Genomic DNA, 22,536 nt, shown 5'->3' with positions numbered 1-22,536 from the left:
GGGCTGGAAGCTATCCCAGCTACTTCGGGTAAGAAGTGGAGTGTTTAAAAAAAAAAAAAAAAGATTATATTTTAATGACAACAGCAACATCATGAAAGAATCCAGTCAACGGAACATCAAACTGAACTCATTCTCTGAGATTATAGAAAGAAATACACATTAAAAAGCAACTCATGTGAAAACCCAACTCTCCTGACTCACTCACATGTTTTAAATGTTAAAGTCTTCTTCTCTAAGATGCAGTAAGTCTCTCATCATGAACTTTATAAAGTTCTCTTACTTTATAGAATTCTGCCCCGTCTGAAATCTTGGCGAATGAGAGGTTACGGGAGTGAAGTCCATCATGACGCAATAATGGCTTTACTCCTCCTCCAACCAGTTGTAATCTCACCCTGCTTTGTTCATACAAAGAGTCCCTTTGAGGTGGAGACTTCAGGGATTGATCACGTGCGAGGAAAAACATCGATGCTCGACCAATCACGGCAGAGTGGGTGTGGTTATGGTAAACAAGATTCAATTTCCTGGAAGACAGTTTTCAGTGAGCTAGTACACAAGTACATTTTCTAATGTAACTATTTCAATGAATTAGAGTTTTGTACAAACAGACACATACTGATGACACAATAGAGTCAAAAATCTATTTAAGACTCACTTAAATGAACACATTAGTTTCGCTTTAAGCCGGAATCAATGCAAAAGCCCAAGTGTTGTATGACCACACTGCTAACATATGGGATTGTAGACACCATTAATTGAGTGAGAAATATTAAAGCTGTAAAGACTAACTAGCTGAGTGGATAATAATACAAGTACCTTAAGTACTTGTGAAGTACTAAAGATGAAGATAATGGGTTTCTACACATATTTTGCTTCTTCACTTAAATGGTCTGAAATAATGAGCAGAACACCATGATATGTAGAGGTTCATGAAAGATGTGAGATACTACACTAATACACTCAACAATGGTCCAACACAAACAAAGTACAAACACTGTCCACACACACACACACCTGAAGACAACAATCAATGTTAGTGAGTCACGGTTCAATAAGCGGACTAAACAATGTTGCTCCATTATTACTGTCTTGTTTAACGAACGGCACAAAAACAACACCGAGAATCAATAGTGTTTCGCGGGCCTCTGCTGGTGTGTGCACACGCCCGTCTGACCCACTCGATGGAGCCGGCGAGAGGGAAAGGTCCCCGATGATTAAATGTCCACTTAAGCAGATGTATGGTGTGTAAGCGTGTGTCTTTGTGGGTCTGTGTGTTGCTTTATTAACTTATTCTATGTGACATTGGGGGACGAGAATATCTGCCACAGGATTGATTGTCGGTCACAAACGCTCTGTTTCTGTTTCGCCAGATTAAAGAGTCTTCGTTGCGAGAATCGACTTCGGGCGATGTTAGCGAACTGTACCTGGACCAGCAGCTCTGAATTAAGACACACACTAAAACCCAAAGACAGTTTCTAGATACTCGTTTCCCCAAACTTAACCTCGTTCTTAAGGGTCCCGGTTGGAAAGAGCCTAAAGGGCGAAGTCCGACTGGGTGATCTTGAAAATTCAACAACTTTCATTAGACTCTCCCCATAGGCCACGCCTCCAGAACAGGAATTTAATTATTTAATGCGTCAGTTAAAGTGATTTGGGGGTTTTAAAGTGCATTAAACTAAAAAAACAACTTATAAGAACTGGTCATAATTGCCTTTAATGATCACATTTAAAATCACATATATAAGTAAACTGATGTCATCTGACTCGGACGTGATAAGGAACTAAAGCAAAATCCTGAAAGAAAGACGCTGCAGGAAAACATCCCTTCAAGTCAGACCTAAGGGGAGATGGGATATTTCTGGATTACGGTTTCAGCCTAATTATCCGACGAATGTAGAGACTGCGGATTCCGAGGTGACTTTGAGTGGTCGCGATAATACATGTTAATTCAGACACAGGAACTGGTAAAGTGCCTGAAATAACTTGGTGAAAAAAAGTAGTTAACAGTTGGAAAAAAAGGGACAATTGTTTGTAAATCAAAGTATCAATGTACTATTCATGTTGACATGTTGACCTATAAAAATGATGTAGTTTAAGTAAGTAAGTAAATAAGTAAAGGGAAAGGGAGAGGAAGATCGTTCCAAAGCTTAGGAGCAACAGTCTTGAAGGATTTCTCTCCTCTGTAAGTACTTGCAGTAGATTCTGATCCACAGACCTAAGAGCCCGAGCTGGGGTGTAAGGCTGGATCAGATCACTGATGTAAGGAGGAGCCTGACCATGAATAGATCTGAAAGTAAGAACCAGAATAGTTAAATAAATAATGAAAGAAACTGGCAGCCAGTGAAATGATTTAAGGATCGGGAAAATGTGAGTTCTTCTACTAGAGCAGGTCAGAATTCTGTATTAACAGTTTTGTATTAACAGCAGGCGAGACAGCTCCTTCTTGTTTAGAAACTAAACTGTTACAATAGTCTAAACCAGAAGACAAAAATGCATGGATTATAAGATTTAAATCGTGTTGACACCATTTTCCTAAATTCTGAGATTTTTCTCAGTAAATTTAAGATAAGATAAGGGACAGAGATTATGGATGCCAACCAAAAGAGTAAACTGATATTGAAAGGGAAAGGATTTTGTTTCGAGAAAGGGAACATACACAGAGATAATTGAGTAAAATTGGGCCCAAAAGAATAAAAAGACAATATCAAAATCATAAGACTCTTACTTGCTTTCAGGTAAAACTACCCCTTTGAGATTTTGGTGCCTTTTGTGATAGTGTTTGACAGCCCTGTCATAAGGTAATGTGAGATTAGAGTAGTCTTGGCACCATCAACTATTGTCCTGCACAGAATGTATAGATACGCTCCTCTAGTGTGGTGATTATCCACAGAAAGTCTTCCAGGTCCTCCAAGGACTAGTTAAACCGCTTGGCAACGACACGTCTACTGAGCCATTTTTGAAACCCCATCAAGAAGTCAGTCTTGATTTGACTAAAACCTCTTATTGTTGCTGCTCTCATTTTTTTTTACACAGGACCCCCTGCAGTGGCCTGTGATCCACCAAACACCCAGAGAAACACACAAAACACAAACACACCAATCAACCATGCAACAGCACCAGGATAGCGAGGAGCCGGTGGAGGCTCTGGGAATTGTTCGGTTTCAGTCGCTGCTTGAAGATACTTTTTCAAACTCTGGCTTGGATGCGGATGATGTTTCTCAGAACTAAAATGGAGGGGAAAAAGGGGGACTTCAAATAGTTGAACAAAGCCTTCCTCCGTGTAGGTTTTGGTTCAAAGATGGAATCTCTGCTTACCCCGGGAACGACAAGGGGAGGAAGGAAGGAGTTCTGGCACCAATCGTGAAAGATGAGAGGCTGTAAAGAGGATATGGACCTGACTGTGCAAAAGTGAAAGACAAAGCGAGGGAAAAAACAACAGAGCGAAGCCAAGAGAAACAAACTTCATGTCCTCTTGATGTGGTGGAATAACCCTGCTGCGACTCTGAAGCCTAAGATGTTCCCGATTCATAAACCCACGGAGAGACTTCACCGCGGAATTATGACATCATTCACATACAAGTCACAGATGAGGGGCACATGGTTTGTTGTGCACTCACGGCTTCGTGGAGACACATCCAGCGAAGATGAAATTGTATCCAGCTGCCGGAATTCCACTGTATTATTTACAAGCAAAATGTGAGCGAGTAAAGACGAGCACAGCAAACACATCACAGAGACCACAAGAAGACAATAACGCCGCGCGATGAAACCATCCAGAGAGCGGGAGCTTAAGTTAAGACCGACTTTCATAGCTTGGACCAGGACCAAAACCGAAAACCTCCCACGTCATATCTCAATGAAGACAATATGACGAAGACATGTGCACATGTATGAAGAGTCTCGTACTGCTTGAGAGAATGACTAAAAGATTAGCATGTAGACAACAGACCTCTCACTGAAGCGATTTTATGAGAGATGGAAACTTGATCAGATCATAGAAAAGAGGGGAGAAGGGGCGCAGAAAAACACTATAAAAACTTGTGTTGGAAAATAGTCGTAAGTCTGAAGACCCCTGTGAAAATTTTATAATACCAATAGTAATAATTGTAGTTATATAGCACCGTTTAGAAATTCAGTGTCTCAAGGAACATTAAAAACAGCATTAAAAACAGCCCAATAGTAGCAACATAATGATAAAAAAAACAAGATTCCATGTAGTAAATATATATGTTGAATTTTTATTAAATGTGTTCCATAGTTAATACATAAATAAGGAACATTTGACATCATTCAGACCCTTTTTGAAATTGATTAGATCAATAATCCATCTGTATTTCCTCCCCTTCTCTCTTCAAAGACTCTTTAGATTATTCATTTAACATATATTATTTTTATCATCCTTTTTATATGTATATGTTTGTCAATTTTCATTCAAGTAATTTTTGTTGTGTTCTTACTAAAGCAATCTATTAACCGGATTCACCGGTGGGTATTAACAGCTAATAAATATATATAGATTTTAAGTGTTTTTATTATCATTTTTAATAGTGAGGATTTATGACGATGTTTTGAACGTATTACTTTATAAAGTTCTCCCCCGTCTGAAATCTCAGCGAAGGAGAGGTTACAAAAGCAGAGTCCATTATGATTTATAATGGCTTCACTCCTCCTCCAGACAGCTGTAATCACGCCCCGCTTTGTTTATACACCGAGTCCGTTAGAGGTGGAGACTTACGGGATTTATGACGCACAGTGACAAACCTTGGTGCTTGAACAATCAAAGCAAAATGGGTGTGATTGGGGTAAACAATTGTTTTTTTTTAAATAAATAGTAGAAAACTCTGGATAAAAAGGTGAAATATAACTGTTTATAGTGGGCGGTAAAACACAAACAAGGTAAAAAAAAAAAAACTTAGTTCCTAACATATAAAAATAAATCTTCATATAAACCACTCCATTAAATCTAATCAGAATGGAACATATCTCTCCGTTGATTGGCTACAAGCCTTTACAAACACGAGGTGTCTTTGCGTTCCGGTGAAACAACTGCCAAAACACCCATTATGCACTCATTGAAGCTTTTCTGGCAGCCGTGGCCGAAAACCCCTCGTGTCACGGTGTTCAACAGGGAATAAAGTTGCCCAGTTTGGCAGGCAGATTTCACCACATGTCGCTCAAACCAGGAGCCAGTTTACACGAACTGTCTCGCTCAACCAGATGTGCTATAGAAGTTAATGTGCCCGTGAAAATGAAGGCAAACAACACCAGATTTTGGAAACTAGGCTCTCGCAATGTACTGGCAACGGGTCTCCTCGTGGAGCGTGTAAAAGATAACCAAAACTCAAATATACATCAACTAAAAAATTGTTCCTGGAAAGGTTACCTGAGCTTCAAAACCACCTTTTGATCCTGTCGACACAAAGTAAAGTTGCCTTTAAAGAGATCGTTGAAACATCGCAGCGATTAAAAAAGTAACTTAACAATCCATTAACCTTTTAATCCTGCGACATTATCGCTCGTCTTCAGATCAAACATGTGGAGTTACATGCAGATTTCATCAGCGCTCAGATCACAGCAGGAGGCAAAAAAAAGAAGAAAAAAAAGTGATTATAATCTGAAAGTCTTAGAATTTCATGAGACGTCTGTCTGCCGTGGACTTTCTTTGATTCAAACAAATGTTGATCCTGTGATGAAATGAATTTGATATGAGAGTTCTACCCCCAAAAAAACATGATCCATGAAACCTTCAGTTTGAATTTGATGATGTTTGATAGTAAAGGCTGTAGCCAAATGCTCCCAATATGTTTTCGTACGATGTATTTAGCTCACGATACGATTCAATGTGAAATCATTCATACACGATTTTAGTATTTCACAAAATTCTACTGACATCTTGTGATTGTTCCACTCTTTTTTGGTTGAATTAATAGAACTGAAAACCAAAATAATCCCAAACATCAGCTTTTAAAACAGCTGGAGTGGGCTGTATCCTCTTGTCCTCAGTCATCACCGGGATCTCGCAGGATTGCTGCCATCTAGTGGCCTGAAGTTTAATTATAACACAAAACTGAACAAACACATTATTATTCTTATATTGTAAACACATTTAGATGAATATTAATGAACCAAAATAGATCTATGATGAAAATAAAATATCATCTGAAGGCCCAAAAATCGTTTTTTTTAACATATTTATATACATGTACAGTATATAAAATGTATCAAAAACAAAATACACTATTCATCCTCGAAAAAGATGCGTGCAAAATCAGATTTTTGTTTGAAAAAAATACATGAAATCAAGTCAAAGCATTTCTTTCTAACAGCTGAAAAGCACTAAAACAAAACAGGCTGTCGGCGCACAAGCAGCCGGGGAAGACAAATAGATAAAAAACACATCATAATAACAAAAGAAAATGGGATACTGTTCCCTACTTTTATGGATGCCCTGTAAAGTTACATTGTTGGGCAGCGACAATAACACTTTTTTACACAATGTCTGGTGAACAACACAACATAATCCAAAGCGATTTTTTACGCAGCTATCTGGTCACACTTCAGCGTTTGCTTTGTTTACCCGGAGAAGAATCGTGTAAGCGCTTAGATACGCCGTTTAAAAGAGCCGTGAAGCTGCGCGGGTTGATACTAGGAATTACAAATTATTTTTATTAAAACTTGTTTTTTTTCATTTATTTTCCATGTCAGACGATTTTATGAATTGATCCATTTCTTTTGTTGACTAGTTACTCTTTAATTAAAGTTTAATGAACATTTTCATTTCTAAAACAAACAATCAAAAGCCAGAGAAAGAATAAAGGAGATTAAAAAGCACAAAACAACAAAACAGAAAATGAATAATTCTTCACACTTTTTGGCTATTTTTCAACTTCAAGCCGGCGTCTTATATTCATATGTCACTTTAACAACACATGGTTTTCAACCTCCCCGGTGCTTAAATCACTCTTTCAGCTGAATTTGTTTGCAATAAATGGCAGAATGAGAAAGACGGGATGACGTGAAGTCATTTCTTTAATGGATGTCAAGACTCCATTTCCAGCCTCGACTTCTGGTTTGATGTTGTAATTTTCTCCCTCTTTGCTCTTCCCTCCAGTCTCGCTGCCATTTCAAATTATCGATGTCATCATTGACCATTTTTTCCCAGGGACTTTTATGTCGATAATATCCGTCTCCCGACTCACCTCCGCCGTCCAGGCGGTCGTTACGGCGTTCATAATTCCGACAAATGCGGCTCGCTGTAGAAAGACGCGTCCATCTTCCCGTTGTAATCACTTCGTAGGTATGTTTATGTTTCATCGGAACCATCCACCATCTTTCTTTCTTGAAAACTTTTCAGGGGCTGATTTACTAAGTTTGTATAGAAGAGTGGTGTAGTGTGGTGGGCTGGACCACAGATTGCGAGTGAGTTACTAAGATTGAGCGGATAATCTAAAAAAAAGTTTATATAAAGAATTCTGTTTATTCTAGTTTTTAACCATGGGAGACACATGCGATACAAGCCATCATTTCAGAAAGTACCATTTTTTTTCGGAATTTAAGATTTTTTTCAAAAATCGTCAATATGCGATAAAATCCATTGAATCTTATTAATTAATTCTGGTTATGATTACTAATCTCAAACCCATTTTATGCGATATATAGAACTTAAAAACCATTAAAAATGTTATAGTTTAACTTTGGTAAGCTATAACGACGTAAGGCTCCGAAATATTACTCCAGAAAAATCAGTATAAGTATCAGCATATCTGAGCCCGTACAAGGACTGACATGATAATGAAGCAGTTTACTAAATTAAGGCCATTATTTAAGCAGTAAAACGTAGGATTTGAACAGTTGCCAGATAATTCAACATAAATAAATCAATGGTATGGAAATGGAGGAAGGATTAGTATAGTCTAAAAATATTATTTTGGTTAACAATAACGAATCAATAGTACGTCATTCAATAGACTATAACCCGGTGAAAGAAGGATGTACTTTCCAGAGTCGCTCTTAGCTTAAGAAGATCTTTCAAAAAGTCTCTCTTAAAAGCCTTCTTAGCGACCAAATGCTTAGTGATAAAGTGGGGTCAAGGAAATGTCTTTTATTAATTAATACTCTTGTTCAATTCAAAACAAATATCTGTCTCGACCTCAGAGAGGGTACACCTTATGAAGATCACTAAGAGCTTCTTACGAAGGATCTTTGGCTTGATCTTAAGGTTCTGCTAAGAAGGTACCCACCAGGGAAACGCATCTTAGCCAAACTCTTCTTAAGAGCCTTCTTACGTCCTTAAGAACGAGCCATTGTCATTAATACTTGGAGTCCGAAAAATACAGTAAACATAAAAATAAATACGTATCATTTAAAGAGCTAAGAAAAAGACGGTACATATTTGACATTTTTATCCTCCAAAACACACTTTCCATACAAGTTCCTATTGATACGTCTTGATAACACTGCGAACAAACCGGTTTGAACTAGTTTGGGTGCTACAATGATTGTCCTTAATGTACAATATATTTATGTCATTAGAAATACAAACATTATACATGAATATTTGCAGTAACATTGTTACTAATCCAGCACCAGACACCGTTTAATCAAACAGCAAAAATATTTAAGACATTTTTTATTGTACTCTTTCCAAAGACCAAAACCTCAGTTGTGCGAAAAATGTGTCGAGACAAAACTGTCAGGAAATCACGCCCAGCCTTGTGGCCCAGAACAGAAACTTTTTTTTAAAGGCAACTTTTGTAAACAGTAAACCCTTGTAGAATACAGCGATGCATTTTTCATGAGGCGATACAGAGAGAGTAAATAAAAGATACTCTGACTCACAGTCCAATCCCTCACACCAGGTCAGGCTGGGATATGTTTTTTAAACTGGGGGAGAAGAAAAGAGAATAAGGAAGTGCATGAAAGTAAGACATTTCTCTGCTGGATTTATTTGTCAATACGTTCTTTTGTGTGGAATCTGACGGAGTTAAAACTTTTGGAATGTAATACAGATTTAACACATCGGGGAGAGCGGAATGTTTTCCTGTTATTGATATTCAGTCGAGAAAAATTACCTTAAGTGTGTCTATTGCCGACTTTCCCATGATGACTCAGCATCTTTTTCCGATCTCTCGTCCGGTTCAATACGATAAACCTCTCAAGACAAGAGTTAGATGAACAAGAGTTGCTAGTCAGGCACATTTTTGTTGTCTTTTTGATTTGGTTCTGTAGTTTGTGAAGTCAATGGTGGTTAGTTATCGGAGACATTAGTGAAAGTCGGTAACAACACTTTTTTTTAAGGGTTTAAAAAATGGTCTAAGACATTTATAGAGACATTTATTTTATTTATTTTATTGTTTACAGTTCAATTAAGTGTAATTTAAAATAAAATAATTACATTTAAAACAAAAAAAAAAAGTATCATACGAAGTTTCTTCATTTTTGTGTTTCAATTCGATATATTCGGTCGCTAGATGGAATCTGTCCTGTTTGATCCCGGATGACTGAGGACGAGAGGATACAGGAATCTTTTTTTGTACTCCAGCTGTCGTTATTACTGTCATTTGTGAAGTCATTTGTGCTTAGTCATCAGAGACACTAGTGACAGATTAAATACAGATAAAACCTTTAAAACTTTTTAAGCTGTTCTTAAAGTGATAGTTCACCAAAAAAAAATCCTAATTTTCTTTACTCACTCATGACGGTCGCAATAACCTTTTTAGATTTTATTTTTGGCTTGTAAATCATATGTTACATCTTACTGTAGATATTTTATGTTTTCTATTCTATTTTTCTATTACGCAAGATAAAATAATTCAATTTTTTTAAATTGACAATTAACATGGTAATTCTAACAGCATTTGTTCATTTGTGTGTTGCAATTTATCTTCTGTCCTCTAGATGGCCGCTTTTATCACGTCCACTGCAGCTAGAGGAACTTTGAAATCCTGCAAGATCCCAGCATTGACTGAGGACGAGAGGATACAGACCCCTTCCAGCGAATGTTTTTTTTTTTTACCTATTACTGTCGTTTGTGAAGTCATTTGTGCTTAGTAATCAGAGATACTAGTGACAATAGATAATATATATATTTTTATAACCCTTGGAAAACTTTCCAAGTGGTTTTTAGAGAGATCCTTGAAGTAATTCAAATTTTCCCCTAATTTTCTACTCACCATCATATCGACTAGGGAATAAAAGAACTGAATACTCTGAAAATAATCCCAATTTAGTGGACATTAGAGCGAGTAATACCACTTCAAATCATGTTTTCCTGTTTGTGTTTATATTTGTGAAACTTTTTCCAGAGCTACGGTACAGAACATTACATCATGTCTACAGCAGAAGCAGAACAAGCAACAAAAAAAAAACTTTTTCAGCTAATTCTAAATCCGTTTCTCCCCCCACAAGGTAGCAAATTACAAAGTAGTCTTTCAAGAAAAGCTAGACATTGTGTGTCTGCGAGTGTGTACAGTGCAAATGGACGCCTTGGAGGTAAAACGTTACAGTGGTGATTATAGCAATTATGGTTTCAGGTTTTTACATCCAGCCTCAGATGGACCGTGATATTACCAGAATATGTTCGGGCGCTGAGAGAAAGACGGGCTAGAAAATGAGTCGGGCAGGAGAAGGACGGAGATGTAAGACGAGAGAGCGAGCGAAGGGGGGAGGAGGAGGAGGAGAGAAGGTAGCGGTGAAAGATAGAGGGGTGAGTCTCATCCTAGCAAACACAGCCTTGCTTACACCTTCCTCCTCCTCCTCCTCCTCCTCGTCTCAACCACAAGTTGAAAGGGCTTTTACATTTTACAGTGTGTCTTTGTCTCCCATTAAAAAAAAGAGCGTGAAAGTCAAATTGCCCAAGAAGGAAAAAAAAAAAAAAAAAAAAAACCCATTCATTCCTTTCCTCAGACGTCGTCCCTCCACTTCATTCTCAACTCCATTTTTCATTGTGTCCAAGTTTGGTCACATTGACTCACTTTGTTTTGTTGTCCCTCCCCCCGCCTCCCCCCTTTTTTTGTCCTCACCCTTACAACTAGACAATGTACACAAACATCTCTCAGCGGAGACAGAAAAATAAAAAAGGGACCCGGGGTCCGAGCCCGTGAGCCCCCCGGTCGTGTCGCGACACAAGAGGCTTAATTACAAATTCATGATAGCACAAGACTCCAACAAACAACGCGCTCGGCCAAAAACACCCAGAAACCATCTGTTCGTCGCGTGTGCCCTTAAACCTACTGCTTTTTCCCCCCATTGTCGTGAAGTATATAGTAGAGTGTATAGAGTTTATAAGTGTGTGTTCAAGAACACATCATTCCACATAAATAAACAGTCATTTACATGCGATTAGTTCAACTTTTCAGTGTTAAAATGGTAACAATTTCATATTAAACTAGAAAAAGTGTTGCCTTTGTAAAAGCATAATCTCTAAATTCAATACATAAATACACAAATAACTATATATATACCATCAGATTATTAGTGAATTTTGCTTAATTAAAAACAAATAACTTCAATACAATATACTGACCTATATTATATAAATGTGTTTTGTCCATATTTGCGGAGATATAGTGATTATTTACGGTGTAAAAACGTTTGACAACAGTTTAAATAAAGATAAGAAATGTTTAATTACAGGTAATAATTTGGTTCATTTGAAAGTGGGGGTTTTAAAATATATAGATATGGCAATACATCACGCTAATCTTTTCCACGATACTGTATTGATATTCCAAAGCACTGTATTCACATATTTTGTGTGTAACCATGAATATTCTATGGTTTATGTTTCAATAAAGTGTGTATAAAATACAATATTTCAATTATTTATTTTATATACAATAAATTAATTCTCGTGTTTTCATATTTATGTAACAGTTAAACTTCTGGGCATCAATTACTTCCTCCGCAGCTTAACAAAATCCTGTAAGAGCCCGGTGATGACTGGGGACGAGAGGATACAGTCGACTCCAGCAGCTTTAAAAGCTGATGTTTTGGACATATTTTGGTTTCAAAACAAATAAAATCAGTTACGACTTTGTCAAGAGTCATGTGGCCTGTAAATACTGCAACACCAGAGTCAAGTACTCGACAATACTACACAAGTATCGGGATAAGTTTCCCCAGATTCTTGACAAAACACAGTTGTTTAAATAGACAAAAAACAAATTGTCTAGAGTTAAAAAAAAAAATGTAGCTGTAGCTGTTAAAACAAATTCACTGAGAATGAGAATGAAACCAATTAAAAAATGAACACACATGGTACTATCCTTATAATCCATTATTAAGAATGAATTTCCTTCGCTTCAAAACTTTCCAAATGTTGCGCCATTAAAACAAAATAAATAAATAACAAGCCTTCATCTTTAATGGGCTGGAATTAACCAACATGAATTATGAATAAATGTTGAGTTTTAATTAGACGCTAACATCAGCCGATAGAAATAAATAAAAGTGCGGAACAATAAAAAGAATCATAAGAAACAAAGAATAATTAAATCAAAAGTACATTATTTTTAAGTATATTTTTAAGTTTGTCTTTTAATAAAATTGTCTTCTTTTTTTTTTAAAAAACGAGTGCCTGAAGCAAGAGTGTGGAAGTGCAGCAGATTGCTTCTCTGGCATGAATCCAAACCAAGTGTCTCGTACGAGATAGGACTGAAGATAAAGCTGAGGCGGCAGAAGTAGATTTCCTCGCACAGAACCTCCTAAAGTTCAAAGTAATTCATATTTTTCGCCGCTCGTTCTGCGGAGGCTTTTAAAGAAGCGAATGAAAGACGATATTGACCATGAAGTGTCCGTCTGCGAACCAGCTGGTGTCGTCGAGAAAGTCAATCCATCTACCTGTCTTCCTGTCACCCACTCGTCTGTCTTCTGGGGTATCATGTGTGTGTGTGTGGGGGGGCGACATGGTGTCCCCCGGGGTGACGGCCTGGTTAACATGGAGCGTCTTTGATAAAAACACATTCACGTCCTGCTGCTTCATAAGCCGGTCCAGCGGCTCAAATGTGTCTTCGGGGTTTTTTGTCGGGGGAAAAAAACTGATGGCGGGTTGGAAAAAAAAAAAACAACAAGATACGAGCAGGGATTTCGCCACAAGAATAGATAGCAGATGGCAGACAAAAGCAGGACACCAAGAAAATTGGAGAGCGAAAATGGGGACAATGGACAAGAGAGTGAAACAGATCCACGGACTGTGAGTCTGTTCCCTGGCACCGAGTGGCGTCTACTCTACGCACGGATCCAACTCAACCCACTTCGCCGGTGGAACCAAAATAGTTCTTACAGGCTCTGTGTGTGACGGGTTTGAGGCACGTTTGTTTCACGGCCACGTTCCATAAATGACATGGGAAGTGACATCAATTTAAAATATGGAATAATCATTATAAATCAGTACAGACAAGACAAAAAAATCAACAAATAAATGATGGTGTTCTTTATCTAAATATACTGGGAATAAGTTTATTTAAAGGTGGATCGATCTTTTGCAAATATAACCACATAGTTGGCAAATTGGGAATTTTCATCTTTAGACAAGATAATATATTTATTTTTTCATAATAAATACTTTAAAAACTTAAAAACTAACAAATTAGGTTAGGTTAGGTAGAACTTTATTGATCCCTCCCTCGGGAAATTGTTTTTTCCAATTAGACACAGCAATACAGACGATTATTCATAAAAAATAAAAATAATTAAATAAAAATAAATAATAAAAATAAGAACAAGAAAAGAAAAAATTAATGATCATTTTATAATTTATATAGCAAGTGGAAAATAGATATATTTACTTGTATCTCTATTCGGTTTGGTTTATTATCGTTTTTCGAATTTTTTGGCAGAAAATGTCCATATTCCTGAAAATAACTTCAATTCATTATTTATCACCAAATTCTGAGGTATAAATCTTAAGTAAAACAATGTAAAAACAAAGTGGATCCAGACGATTTTTCTAAAATCTTGATGTTACTGGATTCAAATACTGATTCTGCTTAATATCAATTTGTTATTTAAATATGTTTGAGATTCAACTCTAGGAACGGAGTAAACTCAATGACTTGAGTCTCATCAGTTTGTAGAAGATTGTCCCATAATGTACTGCAACAATTTTCACAACCTTAAATCAAACACCTTAAATCAGACTTATGTCCCTGATTAACCATCACATATTTCTAAATATTATTGAATATTTGAACTGAGATAATTGTGTCATATTTGTTGACAATGTTAAGAAGTTAAAACCTCCAATATAGTGCTTGTGTTATTGCAATGTATGAATCATATCAAAAAATCTATTTCTGTGGTTTGTTAGAGTCAATGCTAACGTCATGCTAACATGCTACAAATATCCAAAAGTTTATAAAAATAAGTTGAATTGGATTCATTATTGGCCCATTTACACCCCTTTTATAGTGTGTATTGTGCTAAAGTTGTGTATTGAATTTTGTGTCTCAGCGATCTACACTTGCATCAATTTAATAAATAATAAAAAAAATACAATAGCATTTTTCATTAGCTTCTAGCATTATGGTGATGTTCCTACTAAAAAGTGCTTCTTTCACTGCAGTTTTCTGGGACACAAATACAAAAAATAAACCCAAACGTGAACTCTGAGAATGCATTTGTGTCTTTGTGTCAATAAGTGAGTCAGTGTTGGGGTGTAATGGAAGAGAAGTGGAGCTAAATGTTCTGAAACCGATTCCCAGCGTCTCCCGCCGTTAGGCCTAATTCCTTCTAGAGTTTCATGTTAAGATCTGGAATTATGAATTTTTCATGGCCTGAGAAACCCAAAACCTCATTTGAGGCTCTCATTTCCAGCCCTTTTGTCTTAGCGAGATAGTGTGTGTGTGTGAGTGTGTGTGTGTGTGTGTGTGAGTGTGTGTGTGGATGTTTGTGCGTCTTTATTTGTGCCCGTGGTGAGGCTTGTCTGACAGAATGCCATTTCCTCCAATCAATGGCCTATTATACACTTCCAACAGCCCACGGTCCAACACTGCAGAGCACAAGTCGTGGCCTTTATTTCTATTTACTTCCCGATCTCCGGGAAAATAAAATCTCTAAAGAAGCGAAGTGAACAGGGCGGAAATCGAAAAAGAAAAATGCGCTACACAGATGTTTGAAGCTAGAGTTATGCTGAATTAATTCCCCCGGCTAGCTGGAATATTTGACTCCAACTCTGATTGAATAAATAAAGAGTAAAAGAAAAAGTGACACACTTCTCCAACTAAAAGGTTAATTGAAAATAAAAATAAAAAAAACAGTTTATTCCAGAACTAAAAGACCGACCACAAGAGGAGGCTAGCTACGCTAAAGTTAGCATGCAGCGTTTTTTAAAGCTAATTATTTATTTTCTACTATAAGTGCCATAAGTTCAAGAACTCTGTATTACCTCATACAGAAATGTACTTTGTGGTTGTTGTTTTTTTCATTTTATTCATACTTTTTTTTATTTAGAATTTAACCGTATTTACTTGAAATTTGCTCATTTATTATTGATTTAAAATTTCCCTGATTCAGTTTCAGTTTATTTATTTAAAAGGACAATGATGAGGTTTATATTGTTTACAATAACAATTTTTCTTTAGAAAGGAATGTTTTTTTTAATTTATTTTTGACTTTCATCATCATCTGTTTATTTAAGTTAGCAACATTATTTACGGGGATAAAAATGCTTAATAAATGCATATGCGTCATGTTATATAATGTAATAATAAAGATGTACTGTAGAAAGATATAATGCTGTGATGAATTGTCTTTTTATATGGATTTTTATGTACTATTATTGTATTTATGTATATCTCTAAATAGATATTATATTATGTAGAAGGAGTATGTATTAAATAGGTGCTTGTATATCATGTATTTATATGAATATTGGTTTAGAAATATTTTTGGAATTTGCAACAGTTAAAAAGGGGTAAGAAATTAATACATATATATATATATAGAGAGAGATTTTTTTTAACTTCCTTTTAAAATTACCTCTTTTTAAGCTTTATTTGTACTTATATTTCTATATTCTGGACTTATAGTTACATATTTAATTATTTTTTTAATTAATTGATGTTTTTTCACACGAAGAAAACGACTACATTCAAGTGTGTATTTTAGTTCCGTTTTTTTTCATTTCCTTAAAAGAAATGGACAAAGTTTGACTGAATATAAAACCTATTTCTAAACTAAAATATAGAAATAGTCACGATGTCTCCAAAATGAAGCAAAAGACCGACAGAGGAGGGAAAATACTTGTAGTTTTCTATAGAAATAAACGTCCTTCAACAGAACATTGGCCTTCAAATAGACAAATTTTCTCTTATTTTTTTTTTGCCGGAAAGATTTTCCAAAAGAACTACACGAATAAAGCGGGATAAAGTGCAGCCGAGTGTCAGGGAGAGGGAATCACAAATCTCTTTAACCGCTCGGAGTGAACTGGAGGAGCCTCCGTTTAAAGAAATAGACCAGAAAGAAAAGAGAAAATGTTGCTTTATTGGTCACAGGGTAAGTCTGGCAAATGTTGGACGAGCGAGCGAGCAAGGGCCGGGGGAGAGAAAATGGAGAGAGCGGGTGAGGCGCAGAGGGGTGAGGGAAATCTGCCATCACTGGGCGTCTAGTAGCAGCGGGAGGGTCTTTTTTTTTTTACAAAACCTCCAGAGACACAGTCAAAGACTTCCTTTCACACACTCCTGCCCAAGCATGCACACACACACACACACACACGGAATACTGAATTGTGAGAATGCGGCAACACACTATTGTGTGACAGTGTGTGCGAACGTTGTCACGACAGTCAGCCCGTCGAGTCCAAGTGAAGTGATCAAAGCCGGTACGAACCACCCAGAGAGATCTCGCTCTCCCACGTCTTCACCCGTTTCATCGCATCCCTCCTACAAACCTCCGACACATCCGTCCCAACGTGTTAGTATAAATAAAACAACCAATCATATTTTTTGTTTTTTTCCCCCTGACCCCGTGCGAGGAACCCGATGGAACAGGGGCCCCGTTTTTTGGTTCCAATACTTCCCAGCTGTCCCCCCGCCCCGCCCCGCCCCCCTCTCACCCCGACCGGCTTTGAACCCTGAAGGACTGCAGTGCATCATGGGGCAGGATCAGAGCAGAATGGAAGGCAGCATGGGAGCGCGGGCTGTATAATGGCAGATGAACACAACACAAACGCACACAGATTGACACACAAACACACAGCACGACACCTTCTGATCTGCGCCGGGGCATCGCTGGTGTGCGAGGAAAATACTGATACCCCGAAATATTGCAATATTATTTTCAACAATACTGTATCGATAGCCAACGGCACTGTATTTACTGTGTTTATATATTTTAATAAAGTGTGTATAAAATACACAGGATTTGAAGTTTCGGCCACTAGATGGCAGCAGTCATTATGTCCTCCCCAGCTAAAGCAACAACGAAATCCCGGGAGTTACTAAGGACGAGAGGCTACAGTAGACTCCAGCGGCTTTTAAATCGGATGTTTGGACATAGTTTGTCCACTGAGGACGAGAGGATACAGTCAATTCAAGCATCTTTTAAAGCTGATGTTAGGACATATTTTGGTTTCAAAACAAATGAAAGCAAGAGTCATTTGGTCTGTAGATTCGAGATTCGATTCGTAGATTAGAGTCAAGTACTTGAAAATACAACAAATATATCCTTGTTACTACAGTATCACGATATATCGTATTGTTGCCAATGTATCGACAACGACAACAACAACACCAAGACACAGAAGAACCTGATCTGACCTGATGCGTTACTTGTGTGCGGAGGTGTGGGGGTGTGAGAAAATATTTATACACCGAAACATCGCAATATTATTTTCCAGGATACTGAATCGATAGTCAACAGCACTGTATGAAATTTGCTTTACAGAGTTTGTTCATGTTTGTGTTGCAAATAAGCAGTCCGAGACTGAGGACGAGAGGATACAGTCGATTCCAGCAGCTTTTAAAGATGATGTTTGGACATATTTTGGTTTCAAAACAAACAAAAGCAGTTACGACTTCGTCAAGAGTCACGTGGTTTGTAACACCAGAGTCAAGTACTCGACAATACTACAAAACCATCCTTGTTCCTATGACGATATATAATCGTACCGTTGCCCCAAAACACACCCTTAATGTCAAGTGCGCACACGTGCATCACAATCTTCTGCGTGTAAAGAGGAGCTGGCACCCACAGGAGGCCACTGGGAATCATCCGAACACATCACACCCACAGGAAGGTTTTTTCTCGGCTCATCTTCACACCTCTGCACAACAAGATTCACACATACACACCTACAATCCAACACCCACCTACAAAACCTGCCGACACACACACACATTCTTCCTTCAGTTAGCCCCGTTTTCTCAGAGGGATTAATTTGTAAACTGCGGGATTATTAATGTCTTGTAACCAGACCCCGAGAAGCCCAAGTGACCGGGAAGGTAATGGCCGAGACTGCCAAATGTTCTCCAGCGTCGCCCTGGAACAGCTGAAGTGCTGGAGTCCGGGCTTGAGCCCGAGCTCGGGCTTAATCACCAACAATCGGACTTTCAGGATTTTCACATGATCTCCACACTCAATTCATTGTGGATCAGATGGAGAGGAGCTTAGCTAATAGCTTTTTAACAGGCCGGGAGAGTAGAGGGCGGGGGGGGCTGATGTTGAAGGCCGATACATGCACTCAGACTGGCATTAGAGGGTCTCCACTTACACCCTTGTCTCGATGTGAGGGCATGCGAGACTCCTAAACGGACCGACATGCACCATAAAAAAATATTCAATGTTTATTGCACTGAATTAGTTTCAGTTTGTGATGTGTGAAATACTTTTGATTTGAATTCTGCTACTTGTTTGCACTCGAAATATGACGAAAAGATAGAGACGAACAGTGGACAAAGTTTAGTAGGATTTTTTTTTATTATGTTTTGACTTTTGGTTGAATACTTGGACAAATATTATTATTCTCATAATGCCAAAACTGTTTAAAATACAACTGTGGAACTATTGTTTATTCTTATAATCATGGGAACTCAAAAGGATTTGAGAAAACTATGCTTAAGTTTAAATGTTAGCGTATATTTTTTCATTTTATGTTAATTGTATTAAATATTATGAGTAAAATACAATAAATAACTATAGGGGATCATGAAAAATATGATATATAGGCACTTTTTTTAATTCTATAAATGGTTTATTTTTATTAATTTGTAGGAAAAACTGCTTTAAATAAAAGGATGAGCGTGAAAAATGGATAATAATTCAGATTATTATTGATTAGCTTTCTCAACAAAACTTTTTTACATCAGGTTTAATGTTTTATCCGACTTCAAGAGGATCACATTTGGCCCTCAACCCATACTTTGACAAGTTCTAAACTAAACATGTATTTTTAGAAAACTACAAACACAATTTCTAGTTCATGATACAATGAAAATATTTCACTCATGATGCGATTGTCATGTTCGTCTGGTTGGGATCCAAAGTGGAAGTCGGTTTAACTTTCAGAAAATGGAGATAATAGGTCAAGGTTCCGAGGTCCCATCTGGATTTATCTCTTATTTTAACATGTATGGTTTCTAGCTGCTATAAAAGCTTACAGCTTACAATGGAACCACTAAAATAAATCAACTTCTGTCTGACTGTCGCGACAACTTTGACTCAAGTTTGACTCCTGGTCGGGATATAGTCAAATACATTCATCATAGAAATTGCTCTGTAGATCTGATTTAATTAGCTCCTTGGCAGTGTTATGCCCCGTCTCAGTGCTTTTTTAGTTAACATCACTAGTCTTCAAACAGACGTATTCTTTAAGAAAACTGCAAACAATTATTGAACTAGAAATAATGGAAACCAAAGCAGCTTTGGGTCGTGGACGTCAATCCAATCGGTTGTAAAGTGACGGACGCGCAGCTGCACAGAGGCTCAACTAAACACACACAAAAAAAAAACACCCGCCAGTTAGAACATGGTGTTTGTGTATCTTCCCCATTCAACAGGGCGACTAAAGGATCGACTCCACACACACACACACACACACACACACACACACGCACACACACGCACACACACGCTCAGACTGACAACTTCAGAGCAATGAGTCAGGCTGTTTGCATCAGCGCGAGAAGCTAAATGGACGAGTCTGGTGAAGAGAAGCTTTTATTTCTTCATCCTCTTCCCTCCGAAAAAAAAACACTTTTCACCGATTAAACCGGGACTCCTGAGAAATGAAAAAAAAATTAAAATTAAAAAAAGCCTGCGGATTATAACGCAACCTATCGATCGGTAAACCATAAAAGAAATGGTCGATATGAAGCCGGCGGGGGCTGAAGCGAAGCTTCCCCTGCAGGGGCCACGTGCGGCGGCGGCGGATTCATGTCCAATTACTGACCAAATTCGGCATGAAAAACCTCAGGCCAATCAGCAACATCAATTCCAATTTAGAGCCGAGGAGACGAGGAAACCTCTGGAGGTTTTCCAAAAAAAAAAAAAAAAAAATGAAATGGTAGCGAAGAATAAGTAAATCAGTGGAGGTCAAACGTGGGATAATGTGGGTCAACCTCAGAGATCAAGCCCTCGCTCCCAGACACTGGAACCATTAATGAAGTCGTGACTGAAGATGAAGCTCTGAGACAGAATTAAATAATCAAATAAATAAATAAATAATGATGATTAAAGACCTTCGGTTCGACCCTGTGACTTGCTGGAAGATTCCGTGTCACTCGTCTATTTACCGCCGCCGCGACAGGGAAAACACATTAGCCATCATGCTAGTTTAACCCTTGACAGCCACTTTAGGTCGTAAACATATACTTGGTCAACAGTGGAGCGGGTGGTTGGAAAACTGGGCGGCAGCGGATGCTATATTGGAAAAAAATGTTTACATAAGTAAACGTTTGATTATGACTTTGTTGCGGATTGTTTTGTTTGTCGTCATGTTGTGAAGTGGCTGCTTGGGGTTTTGTTTTTTTATTATTACGGGACGTGGCGACTGAACTAAAATAGTGATGGCTCATGATCTCGAAACCTGCTTATTTAGGGTTTAACTTGAGTTATGAGCGACTTATTTAGTCATGATTTGACGGTAAATGCGAAATATCAAGTGATATTTATTTTATATTTGAAGTTAAGATTATATAAATGACTAAAGCAGCAAACCAGTCGTTAAAATAAAGCAGCAAGAAAAGATAAAGAAATTAATATTCATTTAAGAAGCTACTCATACATTTATTTATTAATTTTAATGACTTATGGGAGAATATTTGGATAAGTTATATCCACACTAGTAACAGTTCCATTCCTTCTGTTACCACAATAAAAGCTTTCATAAATAAATATTGAACCAGTTTCTTCTTTGGGCTCAAATCCACGTGTTTTTTGTGTGTGTGATGAGTTGTTTGGTTTATTCAACAGCTCCTCCACACAAGACCTCATGTGTCTCCACTTGTGTGTCATGACCGAGTTAGAAGTTGCGGTTGGAGACGCGGAATCATTGCGCACTTTGCTTTTTTTTTGCGCGTAAAAACCACTGAATGAAACCGTGAAAGATGCGCTTGACTTGCAAACGTAAAACATGTCCCACTCGTGGGAGGGGGGGGTCAACATTTTATTTGTTTATTTTTTATTTTTTTTTGGGGAGGGGGGGGTCTTACCTTGGGCGAGTCCGGAGCCTGTGAGCGCCAGGAGAAGGAGCAGGAGTCCCGGCGTGGCGCACATCCTCACCCCGCTCCAACCTCCGAGGGCTATTCCACTTCTCAGTCCACTTTTCCACATGACACGCTGCGCATAGAAACACGCCACAACACTCCCACGGGTCCACGGGTGGAGGAAAATCAGAGCTTCTTTCCCTCCTCCACCACCAAAGGTGCGTAAAAAAAAAAAGCGGTCCAAACGCCCTGCGGTTCTGGGGAGTCCAGGTCCGTGCGAGGAGGCGCAGGTAGAGGAGGAGGCGCAGAGAGGAGCTGCTGCTGCTGCTGCTGGTCTGGACACTGAGAGGTTTCTTTCTCCTCTTCTTCCCTCCGTCTCTCACGCACTGAAATGCCACCGCCCTCTGGTTACTTTCTCCCTCTCCTCTCCTCGTCTCTCTCCTCCCGGCTCACTTCAAGATAAACACCAAAATACTGTCAAATAAAGTCCGCTTCAGGTCTTCATCTTAACATCCCATAATAACAGAAACATCCCATTAAAACATCTTTTAAATGGTTTTATTTTGACATGTTCGCAGCCATACTTTGACGCGCTCATCTGATGGTATTTTACACGTTTGCACCTTTTTTTTTATTCCAACTCTTGTGCACAGTCGAGCGCAACCATGAGACCCAAAAACCGCCCGACGAGTGCCCCCTGTCGGCCACACACGCACTTGCAAGGATGTAAAGAATAGTTACATCAGAGTTCTTTTTATTGCCACTATTGGTGGAAGGTTACACCAGTTAGAAATTCGATTAGGTACATAAGTGTCACATTAAACATAAATAAAAATACAGTTTAAAAAAAAAATAGAATGACTTAATGTATACACATACACAGATAGTTGTGTTATAC

The 22,536-nt window shown here is 38.0% G+C and overlaps 1 protein-coding gene across 3 annotated transcripts in view; it reads right to left on the bottom strand.

Moving 5' to 3' along the window:
* LOC148087847 (netrin receptor UNC5C-like) overlaps positions 1-21,999 on the bottom strand; it is a 238,045-nt gene extending 216,046 nt beyond the window's left edge. For 2 of the 3 annotated variants that reach the window (XM_087791789.1, XM_087791797.1), the window contains exon 1: positions 21,645-21,999. In XM_087791789.1, coding sequence (XP_087647915.1) covers positions 21,645-21,765 — 121 coding nt within the window. In that variant the 5' untranslated portion in view covers positions 21,766-21,999. The remainder of the gene's footprint in view (positions 1-21,644) is intronic. The other variant, XM_087791806.1, reaches the window with a different exon arrangement.
* Positions 22,000-22,536: the final 537 nt, after the last annotated feature.

This window comes from Callionymus lyra, chromosome 1, assembly GCF_982586985.1.
Source record: "Callionymus lyra chromosome 1, fCalLyr1.hap1.1, whole genome shotgun sequence".
Classification (NCBI taxonomy): Eukaryota; Metazoa; Chordata; class Actinopteri; order Syngnathiformes; family Callionymidae; genus Callionymus; species Callionymus lyra.
Note: the sequence above shows the minus strand (reverse complement) of the source record. Positions and strands in the feature narration are given on the sequence as shown.